This window comes from Pteronotus mesoamericanus, unplaced genomic scaffold (assembly GCF_021234165.1).
Source record: "Pteronotus mesoamericanus isolate MK-2021 breed Mesoamerican mustached bat unplaced genomic scaffold, CSHL_Meso_final scaffold_232, whole genome shotgun sequence".
Classification (NCBI taxonomy): Eukaryota; Metazoa; Chordata; class Mammalia; order Chiroptera; family Mormoopidae; genus Pteronotus; species Pteronotus mesoamericanus.
The window spans coordinates 25,294,171-25,321,069 of NW_026555311.1; the positions used below are offsets into that span (position 1 = coordinate 25,294,171).

A 26,899-nucleotide genomic window follows, 5' to 3' on the forward strand; every position below is an offset into this window, starting at 1 on the left:
ATAATTTTTTAAAAAGTTCTGCTTCATCAGACACAGCCACAAAAGCATAAAGCACCTGGCATGCCCCGACGCCCTCCTCCGCTCCACTTCAGCTCTACTGCACGTCTGCTTTATTCAAGCGGGGAACATGTAGCTTTCCAGAGATGAAACCATTTCTCTGCTTGACCATGAAGAAATACACCACAGATGGTTCTGGGTTGCCTTCTGACAGGCTCGCCAAGCTCGCTGTAAATGTTGGCTTGTTCTCAGGCATAAAACAAGAATTGATGGCAGCAGCTCATTGCGCTCACCTCTGGTGGCCTCCAGCAAGGTTGCACCTTCAGAGCTGCCTAAGACAGTTTATACTTTCTTCAACTAGTTTAGGTTTTATTTTACATTTGCATTCACCTTGTATTTTTATACAGTAAATATGCCCATTTAGTCATGAAGAATAATTTGCTAATCAAAAAATGAAGAATACATAGCTGATATTCCTTTGAAGACAGGCAGAGGTATTTATGAAGGTAACTTGTCACCAGCTTTTGCCCCACAAATAACCTTTCTGCTCTCTGTGAGAGAGGGCGTGGCCTCTGCGTTTTTGGAGGTTTACTTTCACAGAACCACATTTTCCTTGTCTGGTTTCGCCAGCAGTGCCTCGTTGGTTCACACAGTGGGGCCCCTGGGCCATTGTGGCGAGAGGCTGACCTCAGACTGTTTTCAGACTTCAGACAAACTCTTTACTACATTCCCTTGCGGAATTCCCAGACCTCACCAGGAGGCCCAAGGGTGTGGCCTCACAAAGCCAACTGTATATTCCAAAAGAAAGTGACAGCTCCCTTGAATTACTTTGGGTACAGAAATGAGTTTCCGTGTGTTTCATGAGACACAATCAGGTGCCCTTTATCACATTCTTCTCACAGGTGTTTCATTATTGTCTTTAGAAATAAATTCTAGTAGAGGGAGAAAGAAGAAAAACTGAGACTAATTCTGAACCTCTCTTGAAATTATCCTTAGTTCCCCTGCCATTTCCTTAACTGGCAGCCTTTCGCTTTAATATTTTTAACAGAAATGCTTTGCTAATGCTATGATGCTGGGCTTCGGCTTAATTGCCTTTGTTTATTTCCCAGAAATTAGCCTCCCCCTCTCCAAACCATTGCATCTTGGCTCTTTGAAATCCCCATGGAATTTGGAGAAATTTTGTCTTGGTATCCACCCTCCTTTCCTGGAACACACGATGTGATCCTGACAACAGCCCAGTCACTCCACTTGACAATAAGCTCACTTGTCTTGTTTCACTTTAATGTTCAGCAGTGAGTAAGAACAGAAGTGGAAAGCCTTACTTACCACATGCAGTTTATTATACATGCCATGGCCATGATAATTGCTTTTATAATGACGGTCGTAAAGAAATTGATCAGATTAGGATGAATCATCTGGCTGGCCAATAGCTATTGGAATGATTCTCCTCACGTGACTTTGTTGCATTGTTACAAAACGTGGCAGGACAGATCTGCCCAGCCATCTCGGCAGATGATCATTTGTAATGTTGCCTTAAGGAGAAGAGGAGATGAGAGCGAATTGTTCCAACAGCTCAGCCTGCCCTGCCAACAGTTCAGGGGAGGAGTGGCCGGGGGTGCTGCCGGCACCTGGGAACCTGGCAATTGTTTTCTCAGTGCTGTCAGCTCTGATGATGGGCATGCTCATGTTCTCGCTGGGGTGCTCTGTGGAGATCAGGAAGCTGTGGTTGCACATCAAGAGACCCTGGGGCATTGCCGTGGGACTGCTCTGCCAGTTTGGGCTCATGCCTCTTATAGCCTATCTTCTGGCCACCAGCTTCTCTCTGAAGCCCCTCCAAGCTATTGCTGTTCTCATCATGGGGTGCTGCCCAGGGGGAGCCATCTCTAACATCTTAACCTTCTGGGTGGATGGAGATATGGATCTCAGGTAAGTCATACTGCTCAGGCTTCCCTTGATAGCTCTTTCCCTGGGGGTGGGAGGTAACTGACATCTTCCGTGTTGAAAACATGGCCAATTTTTAGGTGGAGATCCGAGTAGGAAATATTTTATAAAGACTTGTTCAGTCTTGGAAGGACTGTCTTTTCCGAGCTTAAAATTGACTTGGCTGTGATTGTCCTCTGACTGGCAACTACTTTTCTGAGTGGTGGGGCTTGGTTTACATGTAACAGTGGAAGCAGGTCCCCTCCTCACCCAACAGCCCTTCCTAGGCACGAACTCATTCTCACCCTCACTGGCAGCTTTAACAACAGGCTTCACAATCTCCCAGGATGGAGGCTGAGAATCCTTGGAAGCTAACACAGTAGCGCGGAAGCAGTTGCGGTGGTGGCGAGGGCCATGGTGGCGGAGGCGGCGGTGGCATACCCAGAGCGAGGCCCCGCAGCTCTAATCAGCAAGTGTTGCCTGCACACCTACATTACTAAATCCGTGTTTTGGGGGACTGACTGCAGGAGTTTAGGGTTCTGTGATTGACATATCCTGTTTCAAGTGCTGGTGGTGGCCTAGTGAGTTGACTTGGAGATCAACATAAAGACTTATGACTAAAAAGTTCTTTCTTGTTGCTTTTCATATGCTTAACGTTCATCAGGAGAATCTCATTTCTTTTATTTAGGTCAGTGGCTTTATTCCCAATCACAGTGTAAACAAATACCCTTAGGAGACATTAAGCTTTATCACTCATTTATGTTTTAATGAGGATAAATTAACCACGTGTTGTGATGGAAACAGAAGGGAGCATTTAGAAAAGAATAGAGGAGTCAAAATTGGAAAAATGAAAGAGCTAAAAACAGTGGTCTTTCTAGATTCTTTGCTTGGTGATGAACAAACTGTTTTACATTCTGCCCAGGGAAAGAACTACTTATAAATTTAAATCTTCGTTTGCTGTGCATGTCATTTAGCTGAAATTTATTATTCGATGAATGAATGAATCGGAGGTGCTGACTGTGCTTTGTGCTGGGAGTTGTCATTGGTGAGTCAGCTGCAGGTATGGGTTTCTGGTTTCCTGCATGTGCTGAATGTGTAACATATGGAACATATTTCACCTATAAATGTTAATGGGTGCAGACCAACAATTAATTTAATACAGCAATGTTTTTAGTTACTCACCTATCAGAGATTTGAAAAGAATCACTTGATGCATTGCTAATTAAAAATAAGCCCCACTGATACGAATTGCTAATTCAAATTCAATAAAGATGATCATTAATATAATCACTGGGAAATGATAAATATTCTGTATAAAAAGTTCATAAGTCATCCATGAAGTCTGGGATTTTAATGTTTTAGGGAAGAAAAAGGAAACATTGCTGAGTACCTTGGTAAGCATGTGGTAGATGCTTTCATGTATTCTGTTTCTCTCTCTTTTTTTTAAAGTCGTCATCTCCAAAACAATGAGAATTCTTATTATTGACCCCTTTTTCTTCCTGGCTCTCATAATAACCTTGTACATGACCTTTTTTTATGCTGAATTCTACAGCTGAGAAAATTGTGACTAAGATGGGCTAAATGGTTGCCAAATGCTACAAACGAGTATGGCAGAACTCAGGTTTGAATTAACATCTGTTTCTCATCAGATTGTGGTTCAGGCACTTTATTCCATACCATTTGCTAAAACGCTAGCTCTTGTGTTCTAAATAGGAGCGTCAATCTTTTACTAGTGTTCTCAACCACTTCTGTTCTGAGAACGAGAACATTTATTACCTTCATTTCTTATTAGCCAACATTGTAATGAAAACACCAATGAGTAGGAAGTCTATAAAAGATAAAGTTCATTTAATTTCCATTAATTAGCTTTAACTTTGATCAAATTATTTAACCCGTAAGCCTCATCTCCTAATTTTTAAAATGGGGCTAAAATTACTTATTCCTCACAAGATTATATTTTAAGGAAAAAATATATATGCAGAATGTCATGAATATAGCGGGTATGAAATAAATATTAGCTACTCTACCATTTTTCTTTTAAAATTTTGATTTTGAGTCTTAAGACAAAAAAAACAAAAACAAGCAAAAAAATATGTAAGAAACATTTTAAAATGGGGACAATATTAGACTTTCAAAAGCTTATAGATACAAGAGTAATAAAATCTTAAATCTCAGCAAAATTGCAAAAAGGAGAAAATTCAGTGTTATTAAATGAAATAACATCCAAATTCATTATGCTTTTTCCTCTCGGTTACCAATAAAAATAACTCTTCAGCAAAACTTAGTATATTATCATAGAAATTCTGTTTTGCATGCTGGATAAAATTCAGCATTTAGAACAACTTCATTTCACAAATGAGGAAATTGGGATCTGGCTGCCTGTAGATGACCCCAAACATGTTTCTCGTGCCTTAATTCTGTGTTCATTTAACCTACTTGCAGGTCTCCACGTGCTCACCCCACACAGGGCATTTCAGAATCAACATGTTTGAACCAGTTTCTGCTCTCAAGTATCTAATCATGATACCAGTCATTTTTCCAGTCACCTGGGCTCATCATCTTAGCATTCCCCTGTCACTCCCTTCATTCTTGACCTTGGTCACTCAATCTGCTGTCTAGTCCTGTAGCCCATCCTCTAGCATGTCACCCATAGCTATTTTTTTAAAAGAGTTTATTTACTTATTTTTAGAGAGAGGGGAAGGGAAGAGAGAAAGAGAGGGAGAGAAACATCAATGTGTGGCTGCCTCTCGTACAGCCCCTACTGAAGACTTGGACCACAGCCCGGGCATGTGCCCTGACTGGGAATCAAACGAGTGACCCTTTGGTTTGCAGGCCAGCACTCAATCCACTGAGCCACACCAGCCATGGCTCACCCATAGCTATTATTTCCCATCTCTCCCCACTGCCATTACCTCAGGTCAGGCCCTCAGAGTTTCTTTCTTGGCCAGCTGCAATATCTTTACAATGTTCTCTCCACCTTCAATGTCTCCATCAAAGTTTTGTAATAAGTGGATAAGGCAGGCTGTGGGCTCTGATTGCCCATATTTAAATCCTGACTTGGGACCTCTTTCCTGTAACTGGAAATCATAGTACTTTCTTTATGGTATTGTAAGGAGAAAATGAACATGTGATACATATAAAGGCTTCTCAACACCTACTAAGCTGGGTGGAAACTAAGCCAGGTCTAACCTACTTCTCAAGGTTTACTTCCCATTGACCCTTTAAGCACAATTGATCTATTGTCTAATGGGCTACTCAGTGTTCTCCAAACATACCCCACACTGTTCCAGCTTTCTTTTTGCCCATGTTGTTCCTACAGCCTGGAAAGCCAGCTGGCCTCATTCTGTCCCAAGTCAAATGTTTTCCTTCATTATGATTGTACCAGAAATCAATTTTCCCGTATTTATGGGCTGCCCTGGGACTGAGCTCAGCTGCTCTTGCTGGGCTCTATCACATATTGGTGGACTGGTTAAATGTAGACTGGTCTTGGCTGGCCTCAGCTGTGACATCTGGGCTCTCCTCCACGTGGTCTCTCATTCTCCAGCAGGCTCACCTAGTCCTAATCACATGACAGTGGCAGGGTTGGGAAAAAGAGGAAGCTTACAAGGCTTCTGGAGGCCTGGGCTTGAAACCCATTTATCTTTACTTTCATTGCATTCCATTGACCAATGCAAATTTCAAGACCAGCCCAGATCTGAGGAATGGAGGGGTATGGCAGGTCTGCCTCTTGATGGGTCAGCTGCAAGGTCACACTGCAGAGGGCGTGAACAAGAGAGGGGCGAGCTTTTGGATATACTTTTGCAATCTACTAAGGATGGACAGAATTCTTGCCTTTGAGGGTAGAACATGAAAACTAAGATACAAGAAACTACACTGTACTTGGCTTAGGCAACTAAGCCAGTAGTTAAGGGCACCACTCTGGAGCCAGTAAGTAGATCTGTCACTTACTAACTGGGTGCTCTTGGTACATTATGTAAATTTTTTATGCCTCAGTTTCCTCACTTCCAAAATAGGGAGAAACATAACCTACCTTGTGGGGGTTTGTGAGGATTGAATGAGTTTATGTATGTATATAAGTATATATATGTATAGATGTGTATGTATATACATTGCTTAGAATCTCACCTGGCACAAAATGCTATATGAGTTACTCTTATGTGGGGTAGGCAAGAGAGCGCTGTGGTAGGGTCTTTGTTTTAGTCTCTGCTCAAAGAGCTGTGTGTCTTTGAGCAATTTCCCTCTCTGCATATCAGTTATCTCCTTTGTGAATCAGTGGGTTAGACTGTCTGAGGCCATTTTTTTTCTATGGTGGTAAAATACACATAACACAAAATTTACTATTTTAACCATTTTTAAATGCATAGTTCAATGGCCATTTAATACATTCACATTGTTGTACAATAATTGCCACCATCCATCTTTAGAACTTTTTCATCTTCCCAAACTGAAACTCTATTCATTAAACATTAATGCCCCCTTGTCTTTGGCCCCTGGCACCTACTATTCTACTTACTGTCTCTATGCATTTGACGACTCTAGGAATCTCCTATAAGTGAAATCATAAAATATTTATCTTTTCGTGTCTGGCTCATTTCACTTAGCATATATAATGTCTTTAAAATAGATCAATGTTGCTGCATGTGTCAGAATTTCCTTTACTTAAAAGATTAAATAATAATCCACTGTATATCAATCCAATGTGTCACATTTTGTTATCCATTCTTCTGTCCGTGGACACTTGGGTTGTTTCTGCCTTCTGGCTATTGTGAATAATGCTGCTACGAACATGGGTGTGTTAATATCTGTTGGAGTCCCTGCTTTCAATTCTTTTGGGTATAAACCAGAAGTATTAAGTATCTTGTGACAATGGGAAAAGAAAAGCAAATTATAAAGTCTAAGTGTTCCCCACTCCCCACCCTTACTTTGAATGTTTCTCCTGAAAATATTTGCCAGAGATACCTCTCCTCTCCATTCCCATAGGGCCAAATATGTAACTTTTTTTGTCATCTATTGGAAAGCCTTGCAATAGTTGGGCCACTTATCTGCCTCACCTACTAGGTCTGTAAATTCCTTGAGAGCTTGTTCATCTCTGCATGCTCAATGGCAACCTAGTGGTGGTATATTCTTGATAGTCACTGAGTGAATGACTGAAGGAAAATTTCTGACTGCCTGTGTGTTATGAAAACTCCTCTTGAAATGAAATGAGTTTACTGGTGCAACTCAGGACAGCTCCTATGCTTTTAGTGTGACAACGTTTGGAATATGAGGTCCATATTTCCACTGCGCATGTATTTGTGTCCTCTGCTGCAGAGAAAGGATCCTGACCACAGATGGTGGTGGAGCCTGAGGGGTTCTGTGACCTTTGAACTTTAAAGATGCTCTTGGTTCTTCAGCGGAGACTCTGGAAATAGGACTTCAGATTCTTCAGGCTTCTCTGATGTGGTCTGGTGGAGAACTGAAGATCATTTTAAGAGACAAAACTGAGATTGAATCCATGTGACTTTGTGTAAGTTTCTGTAACTCTTTGTACCTTAGTTTCCTCGTCTATACAATGGAAAGAATACCTACACATAGGGTTATTATATACATGAAAAGAGAAAATGTATCCAAAAACATGAGGTATACTACGTAGCAGTTGGTGTTCAATAAATGCTAGTTCTTGTTATTGAGAGGCAACAGATAGGAGCAACATGTGTATTTGGAGATGGAAAACCCGGCCTTGAACTATTTTCTAGGGCGAAGTCTGTTGACCTGATCGTACAGCATACTCCATTTTCATCTGGCTATCCAGATAATTAAAAATTTTTTTCTAGCGGAGAAATGTGTACTTTCATAGTTTTTGAAGTTCAGAATTTCTGATTTTATTGGTTTAAAACTAAAACATCTTAATTATTTAAACCCCAATTGCAAAATGGTATACTTATTGACACTATATTTTAACATAATATGTGTGCGCACGCGTGTGTGTGTGTGTGTGTGTATTGCATGTTTTAAGGGAGGCTCAGAATTTATTTGTTTGTCCAGATTTGCAGAGTCTGTCTCATTATTTATTCTCTATAATAGTTTGGGGACGGTGATGATATTCTTAATGCAAGTGGAAACTCGCTATATCAAAGTCAGATTTTTCCAACAATTTATATGTGAACAGCTGAGAAACCCAGTTAGTCATGTCTTCTGTTTATACTCCGTTGGGATTTCATGGTAGCATAACAAAAGATGTTACTTTCCATTGTGCACACACATGTCCACTGTGTGCTTTTCCAGTTTTGTTGTCATTAATAAGAGTTGGCGGAGGCCCAGGATCATCTGTCGCCATCCTTGACCATTCCTGTGAGCATGATGGGCTTAGACGATTGTATATGGATGGAGGCAGTAACCTACATAATCAAGGATATAGAATCAGTCTTATGTAAACCTTACACTTTCCACAGTCATGAATCTTACCTTTCTGCTATTTGAGCCAAAGCCATTCTAGGGGAAAATGTGCAAGTTCTCCAAAAGTTCAAGAGTAAAATCATGACATATGGAATTCTTTACAAGACTTGGTCAAATGAAGAGCCAAGGAGTGTAGCATTATCACAGACTAAGAATTTACAAAAGCTTCCCAAACACACACTTTTCATGGATACAGAGGTTTGAGAACTGTGGCAAACTGCTTGTCTTCCTTTATCTGCTAGTTAGGAAGACATTTTTGCTCAAAGTGAGCATTTGTAATAGGATAAAATAATTTTAAATTTCATATGGAATAAAATATATGCAAGAACTGCTAAGAAAAATTTGAAGAGAAAAACTTATATAAAACACTGTAAACAATTTGGCATTTGTTAAGGAAAAAACATTTTGAATACACTTGAACACTGAATGGCTAATGAAGTTGGCACTTCTAGGGGAAAATTGTTTATTTAGTAAATAGTATTGACACACTTGCTTCTCAATATAGAAAACAATAGATTAGCTTCATACCTTACATCACAGGTAATGCATGTTTTAGATGAGTTAAAAATATAAATATAAAAATATCAACCTGTTAAAAAAAGTAAAAAGTGGGGGCAATATTTGAATAACCTCAGGATGGGGGAAATCTTTACAAGAAACTGAGAAGCCATAAAAAATGGGCAGATTTGATTGTCTCAGTGTTAATTATTTATTATGAAAAAAGTCATAATATATCTATGTGACTTCATATAAGCTTCTGAAACTTATAATAATATACAATAAGCTTGGCAAAGATATTTGTATTACTCATGATGCTATGTACCCCAGTTTTAAAAGAGCTCCTATAAGAAAAAAGAAAAAATTAGACAAGCAAGATTTTTTTAAGTATATTTTATTGATTATGCTATCACCGTTGCCCTAATTCTTCACCCTTTGCCCCCCTCCTCCAGGTACCCCCATTCTCTCTAGCAATCTCCCTCCTTAGTTCGTGTTCATGGGTCATGTATATAAGTTCTTTGGCTTCTCCATTTCCTGTACTGTTCTTAGCATTCCCCTGTCTATTTTGTACCTACCAATTATGCTTCTTAATCCCTGTATCTTTCCCCACCATCTCCCCTTCCCCCACCCACCGATAACCCTCCAAATGCTCTCCATATCTATGATTCTGTTCCTGTTCTAATTTTCTTAGTTTGTTTTTGTTTTTGTTTTTTAGATTCAGTTGTTGATAGTTATGAGTTTGTTGTCATTTTACTGTTCATAGTTTTGGTCTTTCCTTAACTAAGTCCCTTTAATGTTCCATATGATAAGGGCTTGGTGATGATGAACTCCTTTAGCTTTACCTTGCTTGGGAAGCTCTTTATCTGCCCTTTAATTCTAAATGATAACTTTGCTGGATAGAGTAATCTTGGTTGTAAGTCTTTGCTTTTCATCACTTTGAATACTTCTTTCCAGCCCCTTCTGGCTTGTAAGGTTTCTTTTGAGAAATCAGCTAATAGTCTTATGGGAACTCCTTTGTAGGTAATTCCCTGCCTTTCTCTTGTGCTTTTAAGATTCTCTCTTTATCTTTAACCTTTGGCATTTTAATTATGATATGTCTTGGAGTGTTCCCCTTTGAGTCCAACTTTTTTGGGACTCTCTTGGCTTATTGGACTTGTATGTCTGTTTCCTTCTCCAAATTCGGGAAGTTTTCTGTCATTATTTTTTCAAATTAAGTTTTCAATTTCTTGCTCTTCCTCTTCTCCTTCTGGCATCTTTATGGTTTGGATGTTTGCATTTTGGGGGATGCCCCAGAGTCTTCTTAATCTCTTCTCATCATTTTTTTCCTTTTTTGAATTCTTGTTTCTTCATTCTGTTCTGGTTGATTGTTTATTTCTTCCTTTTGTTCCAAATTGTTAATTGGGACCCCAAGTCCTTCCCTTCACTGTTGGTTCTCTGTGAATTTTTCTTATTGCACTTAGTGTAGCTTTCTTTTTTTTCCCCTTATGCTTTTGCCATACTCAATGAGTTCTCTGAGCACCCTGATAACCAGTGTTTTGAACTCTGCATCTGATAAGTTGGTTATCTCTGTTTCACTTAGTTCTTTTTTCTGGGGTTTTGTTCTGTTCTTTCATTTGGGCCATGTTTCTTTGTCTCCTTGGTATGATAGTGTCCCTGCATTTCTTTCTATGCATTAGGTAGAGCTGCTTTGACTCCTTATCTTAGCACACTTGTTAAGTTGTATGGTGTAGAATGTTAGGTATTTGCCAAAGTGGGGCAGCCCATTTCACCATTTCGTGGCTCTGTGTTGCAGGAGGACTCAGAGAGAGGACAGTGCCACTGCCTGGCTGCTGGAGGCTTGCTCAGCACTGGCTCCATTTCCAGTCACTTTACCCTCTTCCCATGTACGACTAGTGCCCTTCCAGCTGTTGCCCTGGTGGTGGTTCGCAGGGTAGGCGGGTTTGTGTACATGCTAAGACCCTGTGGACCCTTTAAATGGACTCCCCTTAGAGACTGGCAGTTTCTTCCACTGCCCCAGCCCCCACTGGTATTTACAGCCATAGTTATGAGGTGTTATTGGAGCTGGAACCCTAGGCTGCATGATCTGGCCTGGGGCTGGGATGGCTCACTCCCAAGGTATCCCTCCCAATTTTTATCCACCACATGTGTATGTGGGACTGTCCATTCTGCTGGCCCTTGAGGCTGCCGCCTCACCTCCATCACACTGCATCCTGTTTGCCCCAGGTCCCCAACTGTGCCTTTCCTCCATCTGGATGACTATGGCTTCTTTAAGTCCTTGGTTGTCAGGCTTCCATACAAGTTCAATTTTCTGGCAGTTCTGGGTGATTTTTGTTTTGAAGTTAGTTGTGGTCCTTCTTGATGTTGTGCAAGGAGGCAAAGCCTGTCTGCTTATGCCTCCATCTTGACCAGAAGTCAGCAAGACTGTTTAGAGAGGACCTCTAACATGCCAGTGAACATGAAAGAAAACCTGACCTCGGTGAGACTGTGTGTAATAAAATAACAGTAAGATGCATTTTTCCGTACAAGTATGCTTACGAGACTTAAAAGGAATCGGTCACACCCAGTGTAGGCAAGATCGTGAAATGCAACAGTCTTTTTGGAAAATACTCTGGTACTATCTTATAATAAAGAACGGACTTTTGGCATAGCAATTCCAATTTTGTAAACCTATTCCACAGAATTAAAAGAATGGTTTCAAATGAAATATGTAAAAGAATGTTTATCACAACATTGTGTTTGTAATAGAAAAACACCCAAAGCAATTTATTCATTGTTAACAAGGTGATTGAAGAAATTACAGCATATTTATATTATGGTGTATTCTGCAACTTTTTAAAATAATGACCTTAAGCTATACGTGTTGTCCTGAAAGGACATCTATGATATTAAGAGGAGGGGAACAAAAGTAACCCAGTTGCAGAATGATGTGGATTGTTTGATTACTTCAAAAAGAAAAAAAATAGAGAATAAATCTCTATTCTCTGAACAAATATGTATGAAATAGGACTGCTTCATAGAAAAATAAGAGAGGGGAAGGAATGGACACAAATACTTGCAAATTACCTAAGTCTGGATTTCTGAAAAGGGCACCGATCAGATAAATAGCTGCTCCTTAAAATGTTATTCACATTTGTACGTGGAAGAGCATGATTTTAGTTCTGTTCTAGTAGAAAGTCTCTATTCCTCTGGATAGCGATGGAGCTGTCTGCCACTGAATTCACTGGAAAGGGGTCATGTCATGAAGATTTTCAAGACTCACCTGTGGTCATATGACCCATGAAGAAGGCAGAGAGAATATTTTTCTGGCACCAGTATTTTGACATACTGGTTCATCCTTTGATCCGTGTGTTTATCCAGCAAGGATACAATGAACTTCTCCAGTGCTTTATAGCAGGAGGCTGTGCTAGGTTCCTAGGGGTGAGGAGGTCACTAAGCCCTTGCCCTCTGCAGCTCACAGTCTGGGTCATATCGACAAGTACGCAGCTGTCCTGCAGAGTATGGTATGTGTGCAGCACATGAGGTAACATGACAGAAGATGTGTCCAGACTGCAATGGCAGCCGCCACCCAGGAGTGAACACTTGAAGAGCAGATAGGTGCTGAGGCGCTGAGCACCTATACAGCGGTGCTGAGGACGGAGATGCCCACGGCTGGCCAGGGTTGGCAGGGGCTGCTTTAGATGCCCCCACGTAGTGTATGCATAACACTAGATGCAGGACAGAGCCCATCCAAGTAAAATATGACAGAGAAAACTTCACCTAAAAATATTGGTAGCAACAGTGCACTGTCCCCCACATGTTTGGAGGTAACACTTATTTTTATTGTAGAAAACTTCAAATTTTTGTGGAAGTAGATAGACTAGCATAGTGAACCCCAATGCACTTCACCCAGCTTCAGCGGTTACCAACATCTGATCAATTCATTTCATCTCTACTCCCCACTCACCCAATGGCTTATTTTAAGGCAAAATCCAGCTATTATTTTACCTGTAAACATTTCAATATTTATGATAGATTGCAAAACATGGCCAAAAGTCCTTCCATTCTTGCATGACCTTCCTTTGCAATGTAATCAGGCTGGTCTGCCCCTGTGGGGATTAGGGGAGCATGTGTCCCAACCCCTTGAGTCTGGGCTTGTCGGCTGACTCACTGTGATTAATAGGATGTGGCAGAAGCAGCACCATGTATCTTCCAAGTAGAAGCTTCAAGGGGCCTTGCAGTTTCTGTTTTCACTCTCTGGAATGCTGCTGCCCAGAGACTGCCAGGTAAAAAGATATATGAATATGTATCTCATAACTTTGGGCACCTGTGTTTTCATAGTTTTGACAGCACATCTTTGGGATAGGTTCCCAGACATACGCTTACTGGCTCGAAGGGCAAATGCGTGCGTAATCTTGCTAGATATTGCCAAACTCTCGCCAGGGGTATCCATTTTGGCTTGTTACCTGCCATGAATGAAAATGCAGATGGTTATATTCGATATCATAGAAGTAAAATAAATTCTGCTTGGTGGAGAGTATAATAAACATTTTTCTGATAGAAAGTGTCAAAGCGAACACAGATTGTTTCATAAGCAGGGGAATAAGATGGAAAGGTTGGTGAAATGCATTATGAGGAAGGATGACATGTGACCCACAGGCCCGATGATAAAGTGCTGGAAGACCCTCGTTACCTCTGCAGCAGACCTCAGCCCTGGAGAGGCTCTCCTTTCTCTGCTTGGTGTGTGCGGGGCGCTCTACTTCCCCATCTCTCAGCTGTTTGGGCCATGGGAACAGACTGGGCCCATGCTATGTAAGGCAGCCTGGCACGGAAGCTTAAACAGTGAGTACTGGGAAGTTCCCAGACTTTCAAGGCCTGCTGTTTTAGTGAATGAAGTCTTGCTTTACCCTTGGGTTGTGTTGTTGTGGTGTGCTATTTGTGTCAGCCCATCAGGTTGAGCAGCATTCATAGTGTCTGTAAACAGTGTGAACGTGTGTAAACACATTGCGTAATTTTTCCAGCAATTGAAAGAAAATATTTAGTTGGCCTGGAGGATATCTCATTTCCATTTACCTCATTTTCCCTAATTTTACTGATGTATTCTTTCACTGGTTCTACCACCCAGATAGGGAGAAAAAACAGCTTGGGAGTTGGCAGTGGGGGTGGGAGAGGGAAAGGGTCAATTTGGGGTGGAGACACAAAAAATTGCGGGAAAGTTGGATGGTACTAGGTCAACTTCTTTGGTTCTCATCCTCCCTGATGTCTTGTTGGCATTTTACCTTTAGTTGGAAGCTCTCGTTTCTTCTCTTTCATGGAAGGTGCCTCCTGGCTCTCTACCACGTCTCTGCCTGAGCCATCCCTACACTCCGTGCGCTCTTCTCCTGCTTCCCAGGTCAGAGCAGGGGGCCCTTCAGAGCTCTGCTCCCCAGTTCCTGGTCTCTCATTACGCATGCGTATGCATTGTATGTATACTAATGCTTATGTATTTTAATGTGTAACCAAGTGCTTTTCTACAATTAAATAAGCAAAGACTTAAAAATTAAGACCTCGCATATTTGGAAAAATAAAAACAATGTATTACAAATACGTGAAGCAATAACTTATTTCATACAGTGCAATAAAAGTACAGCAATCAAGATAACATTCAGTCATAAAAGGATTGAACTACTGGTACATGCTAAAACATGGCTGAACCTTAAAAACAGGCCATGTGGAAGAAGCCGGACACACATATAATTGAAATCACGAGAAATGTCCAGAATGGGCAATTCTATACAGGTAGAAAGTAGATTGATCCTTGGTTGCCAGGGTCCGGGGAAAGAAGGGAACAGGGGGTGGCTGCTGATGGGGTGCATTTTGTTTGTTTTTTGATAAAAAAATATTCTGGAAATAGGTAGTGTTGTTTTTGCACAATCTTGTGAATATACTAAAAATGCTTTAAAATGATTATTTTATGGTCTATAAATTGTATGTCAATAGAAAAGGACTGTATAAGGGAAAAAACTCTATTAATATAATTAACAAAATGTTTAGGGCAGGTATATCCTGAAATAAATAAGGGTTAATTGACAGATGTCAAGAACTGCTGGAAATCTTTTCTAGACCACAAGTGCAGCCATCATTTATTGAATAGGAGAGGAGTGAGCTTCTAGTTAGTTGCCCCATGTCATCTCTAAGGTGCTGTGTCCAGCAGTTGCTTTGGGTGTGGGACTAACCTCTTCATTTCGAACGCTCCTTCTTCCACATTATTTTCATTTTACTTTCAGCATCACTATGACAGCCTGTTCCACCGTGGCTGCCCTGGGAATGATGCCGCTCTGCCTTTATCTCTACACCTGGTCCTGGGACCTTGAGAAGAATGTCACCATTCCATATCAGAACCTAGGTGCGTATGAGCTTGTGGAATGAAACAGCCACAGGAGTGGCGATCGGAAGGATAATGGCTAATGTTCACTCTGGGCCTCTTTAGGCAGGGGCTTTTATATTATCTAATTTAATTCTCTAAATAACCCCACAATACAGATTCTATTACTAGTTCATTTCCTAGCTTTTTGGGATTAGGGGGGTTAAATAACTTGGCCAGGGTTGCGTAGCTGGTAAGGGCAAAACTGGAATTCTGATTCAGGGATCTGACTGCAAAGGCCAATAATAATAAATAATAAAACTTATTTATTTAAAAAAAATTACCTAATTTACTCTAAAGCAGTTGGGCTCATTATGATCAGAAAGTTAACTAGATCACAGTGGCTCAAATGAGACCTTGGTTTCCACGGCTCCTGACTTCTCTACTGATCAACAAGAATGGTTACTATGGATTATTATTAAAGTGCATCTACACGTCATAACTGCTACTCATATCTTTTTCTTTATCTCTGTTCCTGAATATCATTTCTCATTAAGCCCTGCCCTTCTCCAAGAGATCTCTGTGGACCCACTAGGCTTGGAAGAAAAATTTGGTGAAATTATCTGCCTGTTCTAGTTCTAGTTTATCCAGAGACTTTGGAGAACTGGTAGAACCTATGATTCTTAAAACTCTAACGTGTCAATCTGGAGTCTCAAGTAAGCACCTGGAGGTCTTACAGCCCAAGGTCCATATTTCCAAACCATGACTACAGCCCTCTCCTGATAACAGCTAAAGACCAATGAATTTGTAAAATCTGAGGGAAATCTTCATGATTTCATGTGCAACCTTTTCTGATCAGTAAGTTACTTGATATAGTCTGTTCTGATAACATTCTAAAAACCACTCATAAATGATTAAAACCCAAAATATTGTGAGCAACTTACATAGCTTTGGAGCCAGTATTGCAGGCATTTGCCCCAGTTTGGGAATCGGCCCTGGAAATGTCAGTATACGGATGCTGTTGGCAAGCTGATCCCTGCTCTACTGAGCCTGCCTTCAAAGCCTTTATTCACTTGTGTTAATTAAAAGGCATTTTGTTTTTCCACCTGCTTTTGGGTTACCTAGCCACACTTGGGAATATGAGAAATTGCTTTGGCACGCCTAACAAATGCTCTTTTTTTAATGTCTGAAACAGGTATTCTTACTTTGTGAAGCAAATGACCCATTGTCTTCAAAGAGGGAATAAGAGCTATGGTTGTAGAGGGTGAGCCCAGACATAGAAACAAAGGCTACCGCAGATTAAAAAGGGTCCTCCAGTTTTCTGACCTTTCCATTTCCAGTTGTGTCTAAAGTTCCATGTGACTGTCAGAGGGATTCTGAGAAAAGTGAGGGCCAAGTATGGTGGCATCAGTAGTACCATATGCCCTTCAAAAACTGTCTTCCAACAATTAAAAAAAAAAAAAGAAGGAGGTGGATGCAGAAAAAGAATGCATCTTTAATTAAAGCTTTTTATCTAATTGAAATAGAAATCGTTGAGGACTGGGCGGTGAAGGGGAGAGGGGACCCTGTCTGACCGATTTTTCTTCTCTTCAGGAATTTCCCTTGTGTGTCTGACCATTCCTGTGGCCTTCGGTGTTTATGTGAATTATAGGTGGACAAAACAATCCAAAATCATTCTCAAGGTAAGCAGCTCCACCTGGCAGTTAGCTCAGCCTCAGACTCAGAGACCTGACAGGCAGATGGAGCAATGACTGGAACAAATGAGCCAGCAAATTGCAGTCTCACAGCCAGCAATATTCCTACGTGACCTACATTTTAGATCCAACTGCCATTATTTCCTCCTCTTCTCTAAGCCTTGCTGTCACTCCCATAGATCCATAAACCGGGCATTATGACACCCTGGAAACCGCGGGACTCTTGCAAGAGTGACAGAAAAGCTAAGGCCTGTGTGTGGTCAGAGAGAACCCAGGGTCCATCCACTCCCAAGGCTTCACAGGGGTGCTCTGAAGGTGAAAGCCCTTCAGGTGTGTGTGAGATGGCGCCCAGTGTTCAGGGACTAGAGCTGGTTTCATGGAAGAGCAGGGCAAGGGGCTGTCTTTCCAAAACTTTCCTGGGGGAGTGTCTAACATTGTAGTTTGTTCACAAGGGCAAGGGCTGCTGACCACATGAAGAACTTTCACAGTGAAATCACCCAGGATGCCTTGGGGAATATGGCCATGGAGTAATGGCAAACAGAGCCTCCTATCTCCTCTTGACTTTCTGGGGTTGTCTTGGTCTGTCCTTGTTAAATGGCTTTTAAAAATACCTAGCGGGAGAGAAGACAGTCTCAACAGGAATGTTAATCTCCTGGGCTGCTTTCTAGACTTTTTTCAATTATATATTGTTTTAGAAGATATAGGATTGTCTTATGTGCTACTTTCATGAAGAGTTTAAAAAATGTTTTAGTTATGTTTTATATTTATAAAGAAACATTTGGGGCTGATTGGAGGTTCAGCAAATATATCCGAGTTCACCTGAGTTTGGGGTTTACGGTTTGGTTCAGTTTAAGCTCTTGGTGTTTGGCGGCACCTGGCAGAACACGGCCGCTCCACATGCCTGCACAAATGGGTGCTGCTTTCCCGGGGGGCACAGAACCGAACTGCTCCCACTGTTCCCCCAAGGAGATGAGCGTGATGGGGGCGGGGGACAAGCAGACAGAGAGCTGGAGGAAGGCTTCTGGGCTGTGCATTTGGATGACAAATGAGTGATCTGTTATTTCAGAGAAAATTTCCAATGTGGTAGTTTATAGTTATAATTTTATTTGTAAAAAGAGAGAAGAAAATATGTTTATGGGAACCTCTTACTTTTCAAGTTCTCTACCTTTGATGATTTTCCTTAAAAGGCATCTAACAACAACAACAAAAATCATTATTTTGGTGTTTCCTGACCCTCTGATAGTCTGTCAGTGTCGATGGAGGAATCAGACATATTTTCCATACATCAGTTTTATAATCTGTAAGGAGCAGGTTTAAACCCCCTTTCCTTTGGCTAGCCCATGGGAATTGTGGCAGAAAATATTAGATAACATGCATAAATATTCTAGATCACCTTAGCAAAAAAAAAAAAAAAAAAAAAAAAAAAGGAAATGGTAACATAATCAGTATTTTGGTACATCTTCAATTTCTGACCTTAATCCTTTAATTTTAGATAGATATTTTCTAAACAAATTTCTTTTGGTGAATTTTAAACTTTTAAATCCCTGTCTTGGTGGAAAGATGCAGAGGGATTTTGTAGTCAGAAGTCGTCTCTGTGTGTTCCAGCATCTTCCTGTGCTGGGGGGCCCAGTCAGGCCTTGTATTTGGGTAGCAAAAGTGACTAACTCAATGGTACATTGAGTGGGTTTTGTTACCCATCACTACCTCCTTCCACTTCCAAGACTGATGCTGTAACTAGGTGTATAGTTTTCTTTCTACATAGTATGAATAGGAGCTTGCCAAGATCCTGATTTTCCCCAAACATTCTAGGCCTTGCTTCTTTCCTATCTGATCTAAAACTCAAACCACTGGAAACTTTTTTTGTTGATTTTTCTGTTTCTGCTAAACAACAAAAGAAAGAAACAGTACTCATTTGGGAGAGGATGGAGGTAATTGTTGGCACCTCTCATATTACATTAATTAGCTCAGATTGTCCAATGAAGAATGGGTAAGTTTCATCTGGAAGCGAGAATCAAAGCAGGGATCAAAGCAGTAGAAAGCCATTGTGGTTGAAGGGGCAGTGGGAAGAGAGCGGAGGGTCGTCAGGCCGGTCAGATCTCAGATTAGGGGTTACCAGCGAGGTGTCTGAGTGGTATACGTCGGGGTGCGGGATGCTTGTCAGGTTTCACTTATTTTACAAATATGTCCTATCCAGGGAAAATACTACCCAATCCTTCTGGCCAAATCTTCTACTTGAAAGGGAAAAGATACTGGTCGTAAAACAAGAAGACTTAGATCTGTGTTTCACTTTATCAGTTTCTAGCAGAGCCAAGTCGCTTGGTCACATTGGATTCGGTGGTCCCTAAGTCCTCTCTTTGTTCTAAAACATCTAGGGTCCAAGCTTTTTAGGGTGTTGGTGGACTTCGCATCATAGAACATAAAGACCATGATATTTACATGAACTTATTTTACTGGTTTGCTTTAGATTGGGGCCATTGCTGGTGGGGTCCTGCTTTTGGTGGCCTCAGTCGCTGGTTTGGTGCTGGCGAGAGAGTCCTGGCATCCAGACATCACCCTACTGGCTGTCAGTTTCATCTTCCCTTCGACTGGCCATATCACGGGCTTCCTGCTGGCACTCCTTACCCACCACTCTTGGCCGAGGTATGGTTAAATTATCCATAAACTTTGTTGATGAGACTACATTAAACACACAGCCTTCGGCTGGCTTTGCTGCCTAGCTGTGTCTGGAAACAAAGAGTTTTGACTTACAAGGTGGATGGAACAAGACAGCTCATCATAAAGAGGGTGAAAAGATTAGAGTAATTCTTTATATAAATGAAGCACAGACCAACTTGATAGAAGTTGTAATCTGTGAAATTAGGATTGGGGTGTTAATACCGTGTGTAGTCTGGACACATTTGTCCTCATATTTTAGTACATAGGAGAGGTGAGATGGTTACGCTAAATATAGAGATCACTGTATGACACGGGCAAGTTCAAGAGATTAAACATATATGCATTGTTTGTGCCCATTTTTCAAAAAGTGCTACTTATGCGGGGCAAGAAGAGAAAAGGCAAACTTGAGAAATAAAATAGAAATTTATCTTAACTATTTTCATTACAAGTTGGGGAATATAATTTATAAATGCTGTGAAATATTGAAAACGATAATATTTCGTGTTATTGGAATGGATGAGATGAGCATTAGTTTACACTGTGGGGGTAACATAAATTGGCATAAACTCTCTAAAAGACAAATCTTAGCAACAACCATATGAATATTTATAGTTAACTCAGTGCTTTTGCTTCTAGAACTCTGTCCTGAAGCTATCAGATAAGTGCACAAATGTTGATGTGCAAGGATGTTAATTGCAGTGTTATTCATAAATGTAAGAAATAGAAACAATTTAAATATCTAATACAACAGAGATATTTAATTCTTTATGTGGCTATGAGATGGAGTATGAGTCAATTTTAATGCTCTTGGAAAATATTTAAGAGATAAATTTGAGATAAAAAAGAGTAGAAAAACAGTGTGCATTTTGATTGCCACCTTGCAGAAGGAAGAAAAAGTATTATATGAATGGAAAAAGCACTGGAAGAAATATATGATGTGCTAACAGTGTTTGAGTAGTGGGATTAAGACTAATTTTAGCTGCTTAATATTTTTTGGTATATATTTGATGTTTTTCATTATGTATTACTTTTAAAATCGAAAAAGAATTATTGAAGAAAAGTAAACTATGCACTTGAATTCCAAAGGTGGAGCTTGGGAATTTTTAAAATTGGCTTTCTGATGTTTCCAGGTAACTTGGGAACATTTAGATCGTACCAAATACTGGGTGGGGCTCCACCAAAAGTATCATTTACTTACTGAGCCTGAGAGATAGATATTATCAGTGCCCTCATTTTGCAGATGAGCAAACCCTTCAGAGAAGTTAAATAATTTGACCGAGTTCCTTGAGCCAGAATGTGGTAGAATTAGGATGTGGATCTGGGTTTGTTTCCAAAATTAGGAACATGACGGTTGAGTGGCTGAAATATAATTGGATCTGGAGAGAAAGTATTACTACAGAGAAGTATAGTCGACAATCTTGTTTTTTACACAACTGGCAGCTTAAGTAGGGTCGGGACTGAGATACTGCATTCGGGCAGTGAATGGCCTAGGTGTGAGGCCCAGCCTGTAGCTTAATCATATCGTGTTATTGACTTGAGTCTGGGGAAGTGGGGTTAGCCCCAAGAAAGCAGAGCAAGCAATAGCGTAACTAGAAATAGAGTGAGTCACAGAACTTGTCCTACACCAGTGACGACATTTTCACTCCCACGTCACACACCCACATTCCAATCCAGTTTGCATAGAGATGCTGGTTTACCTTCTGAAGCACCTGTCTCCTCTTCACTTCTGTCTATAAAAAACCTAAAGGCTCCCTTTGTGAACTAGAGACAGATGAAACTGCTTCACCCGGCCCTCTAGGTGCTGCTGACGTCTTCCTTTCTTTCCCTCCTGCTTTTTCTTTTTCAAGTGAGGTTTCTTTTATTTCTTGAAATTAAGAAACTAATAAAAGATAAGAAAGTGGAAAAAACTTATTACTAAACCTTTCACCAAAGAAACCATTTCAGACATTTTTTTTTTTATAAAATTAAAGGTTTACTTTCAAGTGTTGTTTAGCGTCTACTGTTTCATACCTCTAACTCAACCTTCCCTTCTCATCTCCTCCAAGCCTCTGCTCCACACAGGCTGGCTTCAGCCTGTGCAATGCCTCCAAATAGGCCAAGCTCACTCCGGGCCCTGGACCTTTAATTTCAATCTTTGTCCCATATTAAATGCCTCTTCCCCTCTTTCCATCCTTTAATCCCACTTTTCCTTTGTGAAGCCTTCTCTAACCATTGACACCCTTTTTCTACATTTCTACAGCATCTGGTGGTGTTACTGAGCTTTTCCTGTGTGTATAGCTTGACATTTCGAGCAGATTCCCAGGGCAGGGTTCATAAGGCCCTGCTCCCAAGTGTCTCTCAGGAGACCACCTGTAGCGTAATCACTTAGCAAATAAACAATCCTTGAATGAGTAATCATTTTTAGTGGCCTCCACTCATAGCTGACATTTATTGCTATCTGTAAGGGAACATTTAAGAATAGTCATTGCTAGGCTGTAACTTCTGACAACAATTTTTATTGTAGGTGCAGGACAATTTCCTTAGAAACTGGAGCTCAGAATATTCAGATGTGCGTCACCATGCTCCAGTTATCTTTCTCTCCTGAGGAGTTGGTCCAGATGATTAGCTTCCCATTGTCCTATGGACTTTTTCAGGTGTTGGATGGATTTCTCATTGTTGCAGGTGGGTAGAGGCCTCATTGGATACACTTGATTGAAAACTGTTGACCCAACTTACCGACTCCTTTTTCAATCCAAACGTGCATGTGCTGCCCTTGTGATACATTTTTAGCCTGACATTTTAGAGAAAAATAAAGCACATAAACAAGATCCTTTGCCATAAAGTGGAAGTTTCACAGAAAAATATTAAAAAAGCTATGGGAAAGTGAGCTTACAATGATAAGCAAGTATGCTTCACAAGAGACAGTGCACTATCTGTACTTCAATTTCAGGACTTGTTCAGTCTCCATGAACAACCATTTATCTTAAAACTGACATTTACTATGTTTCATCAAGAGCCAAATGTCGATAGGTAGAAACACTTTGCCGCCTTGTACACCCAAAGAAGGACAATAACGAAAAATAACCAGACTGCCAGAAAATCGAACTGTAAGGAAGTCTGACAACCAAGGAGCCAAAGAAACATTCATCTAGATGGGTAGGAGGGGCAGAAGTGGGCAGCAGGGGCAGAGAACTCATGGCAAGGCGGCGGCTGGCGGACGGGGCGGTCCCACATTTGCGTGAGGATAAACCGGGAGGAATTGCTGGGCAGCGAGACAGACCACAGAATCCAGGGTTCCAGTGCGGAAAAGAAAACCTCAAAGCCTCTGGATGTAAAAACCTGTGAGGCATGCGACAGTGGGAGAAACTCCCAGCCTCACAGGAGAGCCCATTGGAGAGACCCACAGGGTCCTAGAATGCACACAAACCCACCCACCCGGGAATCAGCACCAGAAGGGCCCAATTTGCTTGTGAGTAGCAGGGGAAGTGACTGAAAGCCTGCCGCAAGCCCAGCAAAAGAAGCGTTGTTCTCTCTTGGACGCCCCCCCGCCCCCCGCCCCACACACAGGATCACAACACAGGGACTGGGGTTGCCCCACCCTGGCAAATAGCTAAGGCTCTGCCCCTCCCAATGTAGCAGGTGCACTGAGACAAAGACATATGGTCCAAATGATAGAAGAGATCAAAGCTCCCAAAATGGAACTAAGTGATGAAGAGATAGCCAACCTATCAGATGCAGAGTTCAAAACTCTGGGAATAAGGATGCTCAGAGAAATGCTTGAGTATGGTCACAAAATAGAGGAACAAGCAAAGGCTATGCAAAGTGAAATAAAGAAAAATTTACAGGAAACCAACAGTGAAGGGAAGGAAACCAGGACTCAAACAATGATTTGGAGTAGAAGGAAGAGATAAACATTCAACCAGAACAGAATGAAGAAATAAGAATTTCAAAAAAATGAGCAGAGGCTTTGGAGCCTCTGGGGCAACTTTAAACGTTCCAACATCCAAATCACAGGGGTGCCAGAGAGAGAGGAGGAAGAGCAAGAAGTTGAAAACTTATTTGAAAAAACAATGAAGGAAAACTTCCCCAATCTGGCCAAGGAAATAGACTTCCAGGAGACCCAGGAAGCTCAGAGAGTCCCAAAGAAGTTGGACCCAAGGAAGCACACACCAAGACACATCATGATTACATTACCCAAGATTAAAGTTAAGGGGGAGAATCTTAAAAGCACAAGAGAAAAGGAGACAGTTACCTACAAGGGAGTTCCCATAAGACTATCAGCTGGTTTCTCAAAAGAAACCTTGCAGGCAAGAAGGGGCTGGACAGAAGTATTCAAAGTCATGAAAGACAAGGACCTACATCCAAGATCACTCTGTCCAGCAAAGCTATCATTTAGAATGGAAGGGCAGATAAAGTGCTTCCGAGATAAGGTCAAGTTAAGGAGTTCATCATCACCAAGCCCTTACTATATGAAATTTTAAAGGGACTTATCTATGAAAAAGATGAAGATCAGAAGCTATGAACAGTAAAATGAAAACAAATTCACAACTATCAACAGCTGAAACTTAAAAAACAAACAAACAAACAAAGCAACCAACTAGAACAGGAACAGAATCACAGAAATGGAGATCACATGGAGGGTTATCAAGTGAGGAGGTGGAGGGAGTAGAGTGAGGGAAAAGGTACAGAGAATAAGAAGCATAATTGGTAGGTACAAACTGGACGGGCGATTAAGAAGAGTACAGGAAATGGAGAAGACAAAGAACTTGTATGTATGACCCATGGACATGAACTAAGCGGTGGGGGGAATGCTGGTGTGATGTGGGTTGCCAGGAGGAGAGGAATAAAGGGGGGCAAAAAAGAGCCAAATGTCAAGTTATTTCACAGTGTTTTTGTGACTAAAAGTTGTGCTGAATGACTGTGACATATTTTTCAACTCTGAAATATATATACACAAATATTGAAATTGACTATATATATAATATATATATATACACACACAGGGTGGGGCAAAAGTAGTTTTACAGTTGTTCATGTGGAAAATAACATAAAAATAAATAAATAATAATGTAAGAATAACTGTGTTTTGTGTACTCACAGCTGTAAACCTATTGTACTTTCACCCCACCCTGTATGCTTACTTATCCCTACAAATATACCTCATTTTGGAGTCAGTCACTATGTAGATTCACAGAAGGTAAATTAAAAAATTATATATATATATAGCAAGGATTGACTGTGGGATGGAGGTAGTCTGGGCATAGGTGGGCAAAGGGGGAAAAAACTGGGACAGTTGTAATAGAATAACAATAAAAAGTTAAAAAGAAAAAAATCACAGAATAGGTATAAAAAAGAAATTCCCATTGATGAGACATATAAAAAATACATATATGAACACACACTTGTATTTTAATTTTGGCTTGTGGTCATTTTTATTGTTGTCAGGGAACAGGCTCTGAGTAAGTCTCAGTGATTGCTGATATAACTGATTATGTACTGATTACTGATATAACAATTAATATAAGGAATACTTGTGGTTTAATTTTCCCACAAGACAAGAGACTGTGAAGGAAGGAATGCGTCATTCCCTGCAATGTCCCCGGGGTCCGGGAAGCGGGCGGGTCATTGGCCCGCCGCAGGAGGCGCGGACAGACTGACAGACTGAGTGAATGGCTGAATAAGCGGATGGGCCGTCAGTGACCTGAAGACTGTCTAATTCACAAAAGATCCTTTCCGGACAGAAACTGCCCTTCTGACACACTGAATTATTTCGTTTCATAGTTTCCTCTCATTTTCCTTCCCCCCTCCTTTTTTCCTGTGTGTTTATACATACGTGACCCAATGCAAACATACTTGCAAATTATTTACCTGTGCACAACGTCACCAAATTACTGTTCTTACTAAAGTGATTTTTTAATACTTGCATGTTTTAATATCTAGCATATAAGATATACAAGAGGAGAGTGAAGAATAAACACAAGAGAAAGAACCCAGGTGGTGCAGAAAGCTGCCATAACAAGACATCTACCTCTCCCAAAGAGACCAGTGCTTTCTTGGAGGTGAATGAAGAAGTCGCAGTAACTCATGGGCCATCAGAGCCTATGGATCCCCCCATGACTGCCGAGCCAACGGGCCACATCTCTTCATGTGCATAGTAGGGTCTTGCTGGCCTGACTGAACACCGGCTTCCTCCACAGCCAGGAAAGAACGTGCAGGGCTGATGCGTGGATCTCATTGGCAGGGTCTGTGGAAATATTTTTATTTTTGTGGGACTTGTAAATTGTCAGGATCCCCTTTTGAGAATGTACTCTGCCTATTTCAGGGAGTCCTTCTGGGGTTCACACAACATATTTACTAGTTGCTGTGTCTTTGTCTCCGGTGCAGTGAAGAGTAATTCCCATTGTTGTGTGATGTCATCCTCACGTGGACTTTAATCTCTCAAGAGTAGGCAGATGTCACCTCATACTTCAGGGCAAGGACAGAGTCGGAACCCACTTGACTTTGGGAAGGTCCTTTGGAGCATTGGCAAAGAAGCCTACAGCTCTTATTAAAAACGGGGTCTTTTCTCAAATGATTCAAGTCTTTTTGGATCATAGATGTAATACAAATTTAGAGGCAATCTAACGAACACTGAGGTTAAAAGGTGAATGTCGTGTACTTTTCACTCCTCAGTGATAGGCGCATGTGCAGCCTTCTGCTTTTTGCTTACACATTATATCACTTTTAAAATATTGGGATTATCCCATATATACTGTTTCATAAGTCACTTAATGACACGGTATGGAGCATCTTTACATGTCAGTCTGTGTTATCTACCTCATTCCTTAGAACAGTGGCTTTGTGGAAGTGTTTCACTGCATGGAATGACTAACTTATTTAACCATTCCTTACTTATGGACATTTAGATAGCTTTCAACTCATTGGCATTATAATGCTGCTATAAACATCCCTGCCCTTCTGCAAGTATTTCTGTAGGATCACTCCCTACAACTTGAGTTGCCAGGCCAACTGCGCATTAAAACGTTGGCCAGATTGCTCCCGGCAACGCTGTTTGCATAGCCACGCCTGTGAGGGCCTGGTTTCTCCGCAGTCGCACCATCTAAAAGATGGTCAGTTTTGATTTATGAAAATATCTCATTTAAAATTGCATTTTAAAAATTATAAGTAAAGAATTTTCATGACCACTTGCCTATTCATGTCCCTTGCCTCCTCTTCTGTTTTATTTTTCATTTTTGATTGATAAATTTTAACACACATGGATGGTGACCCTTTGTCTTATGTTTTGTCAACATTCTACCTAGTCTTTTATCTTTTGTTTTTCTATAATGTCTTTTGCTGCACAGGAATTTTATATTTTTCACATACTAAGCCACAGTACTCTTTATAAAGATGTGTTTATCCT

The 26,899-nt window shown here is 40.9% G+C and overlaps 1 protein-coding gene across 1 annotated transcript; it reads left to right on the plus strand.

The window, feature by feature from the left end:
* The first annotated feature begins 1,546 nt into the window (after window positions 1-1,546).
* SLC10A6 (solute carrier family 10 member 6) lies at window positions 1,547-25,973 on the plus strand. Its single transcript, XM_054591558.1, has 6 exons — window positions 1,547-1,923; window positions 15,093-15,211; window positions 16,763-16,851; window positions 19,328-19,503; window positions 22,022-22,179; window positions 25,438-25,973. The coding sequence occupies exons 1-6, from the start codon at window positions 1,547-1,549 to the stop codon at window positions 25,650-25,652; spliced, it is 1,134 nt and encodes a 377-aa protein (XP_054447533.1). The 3' UTR covers window positions 25,653-25,973.
* Window positions 25,974-26,899: the final 926 nt, after the last annotated feature.

What these genes read in the sequence shown, in the direction of transcription:
- SLC10A6 (XM_054591558.1), top strand. Translation starts at nt 1,547, where the DNA reads ATGAGAGCGAATTGTTCCAACAGCTCAGCCTGCCCTGCCAACAGTTCA. An exon ending in CATTCCATATCAGAACCTAG is followed by an intron (nt 15,212 to 16,762) that starts GTGCGTATGAGC and finishes TCTTCTCTTCAG; the next exon opens with GAATTTCCCTTGTGTGTCTG. An exon ending in TGGATTTCTCATTGTTGCAG is followed by an intron (nt 22,180 to 25,437) that starts GTGGGTAGAGGC and finishes TTTAATATCTAG; the next exon opens with CATATAAGATATACAAGAGG.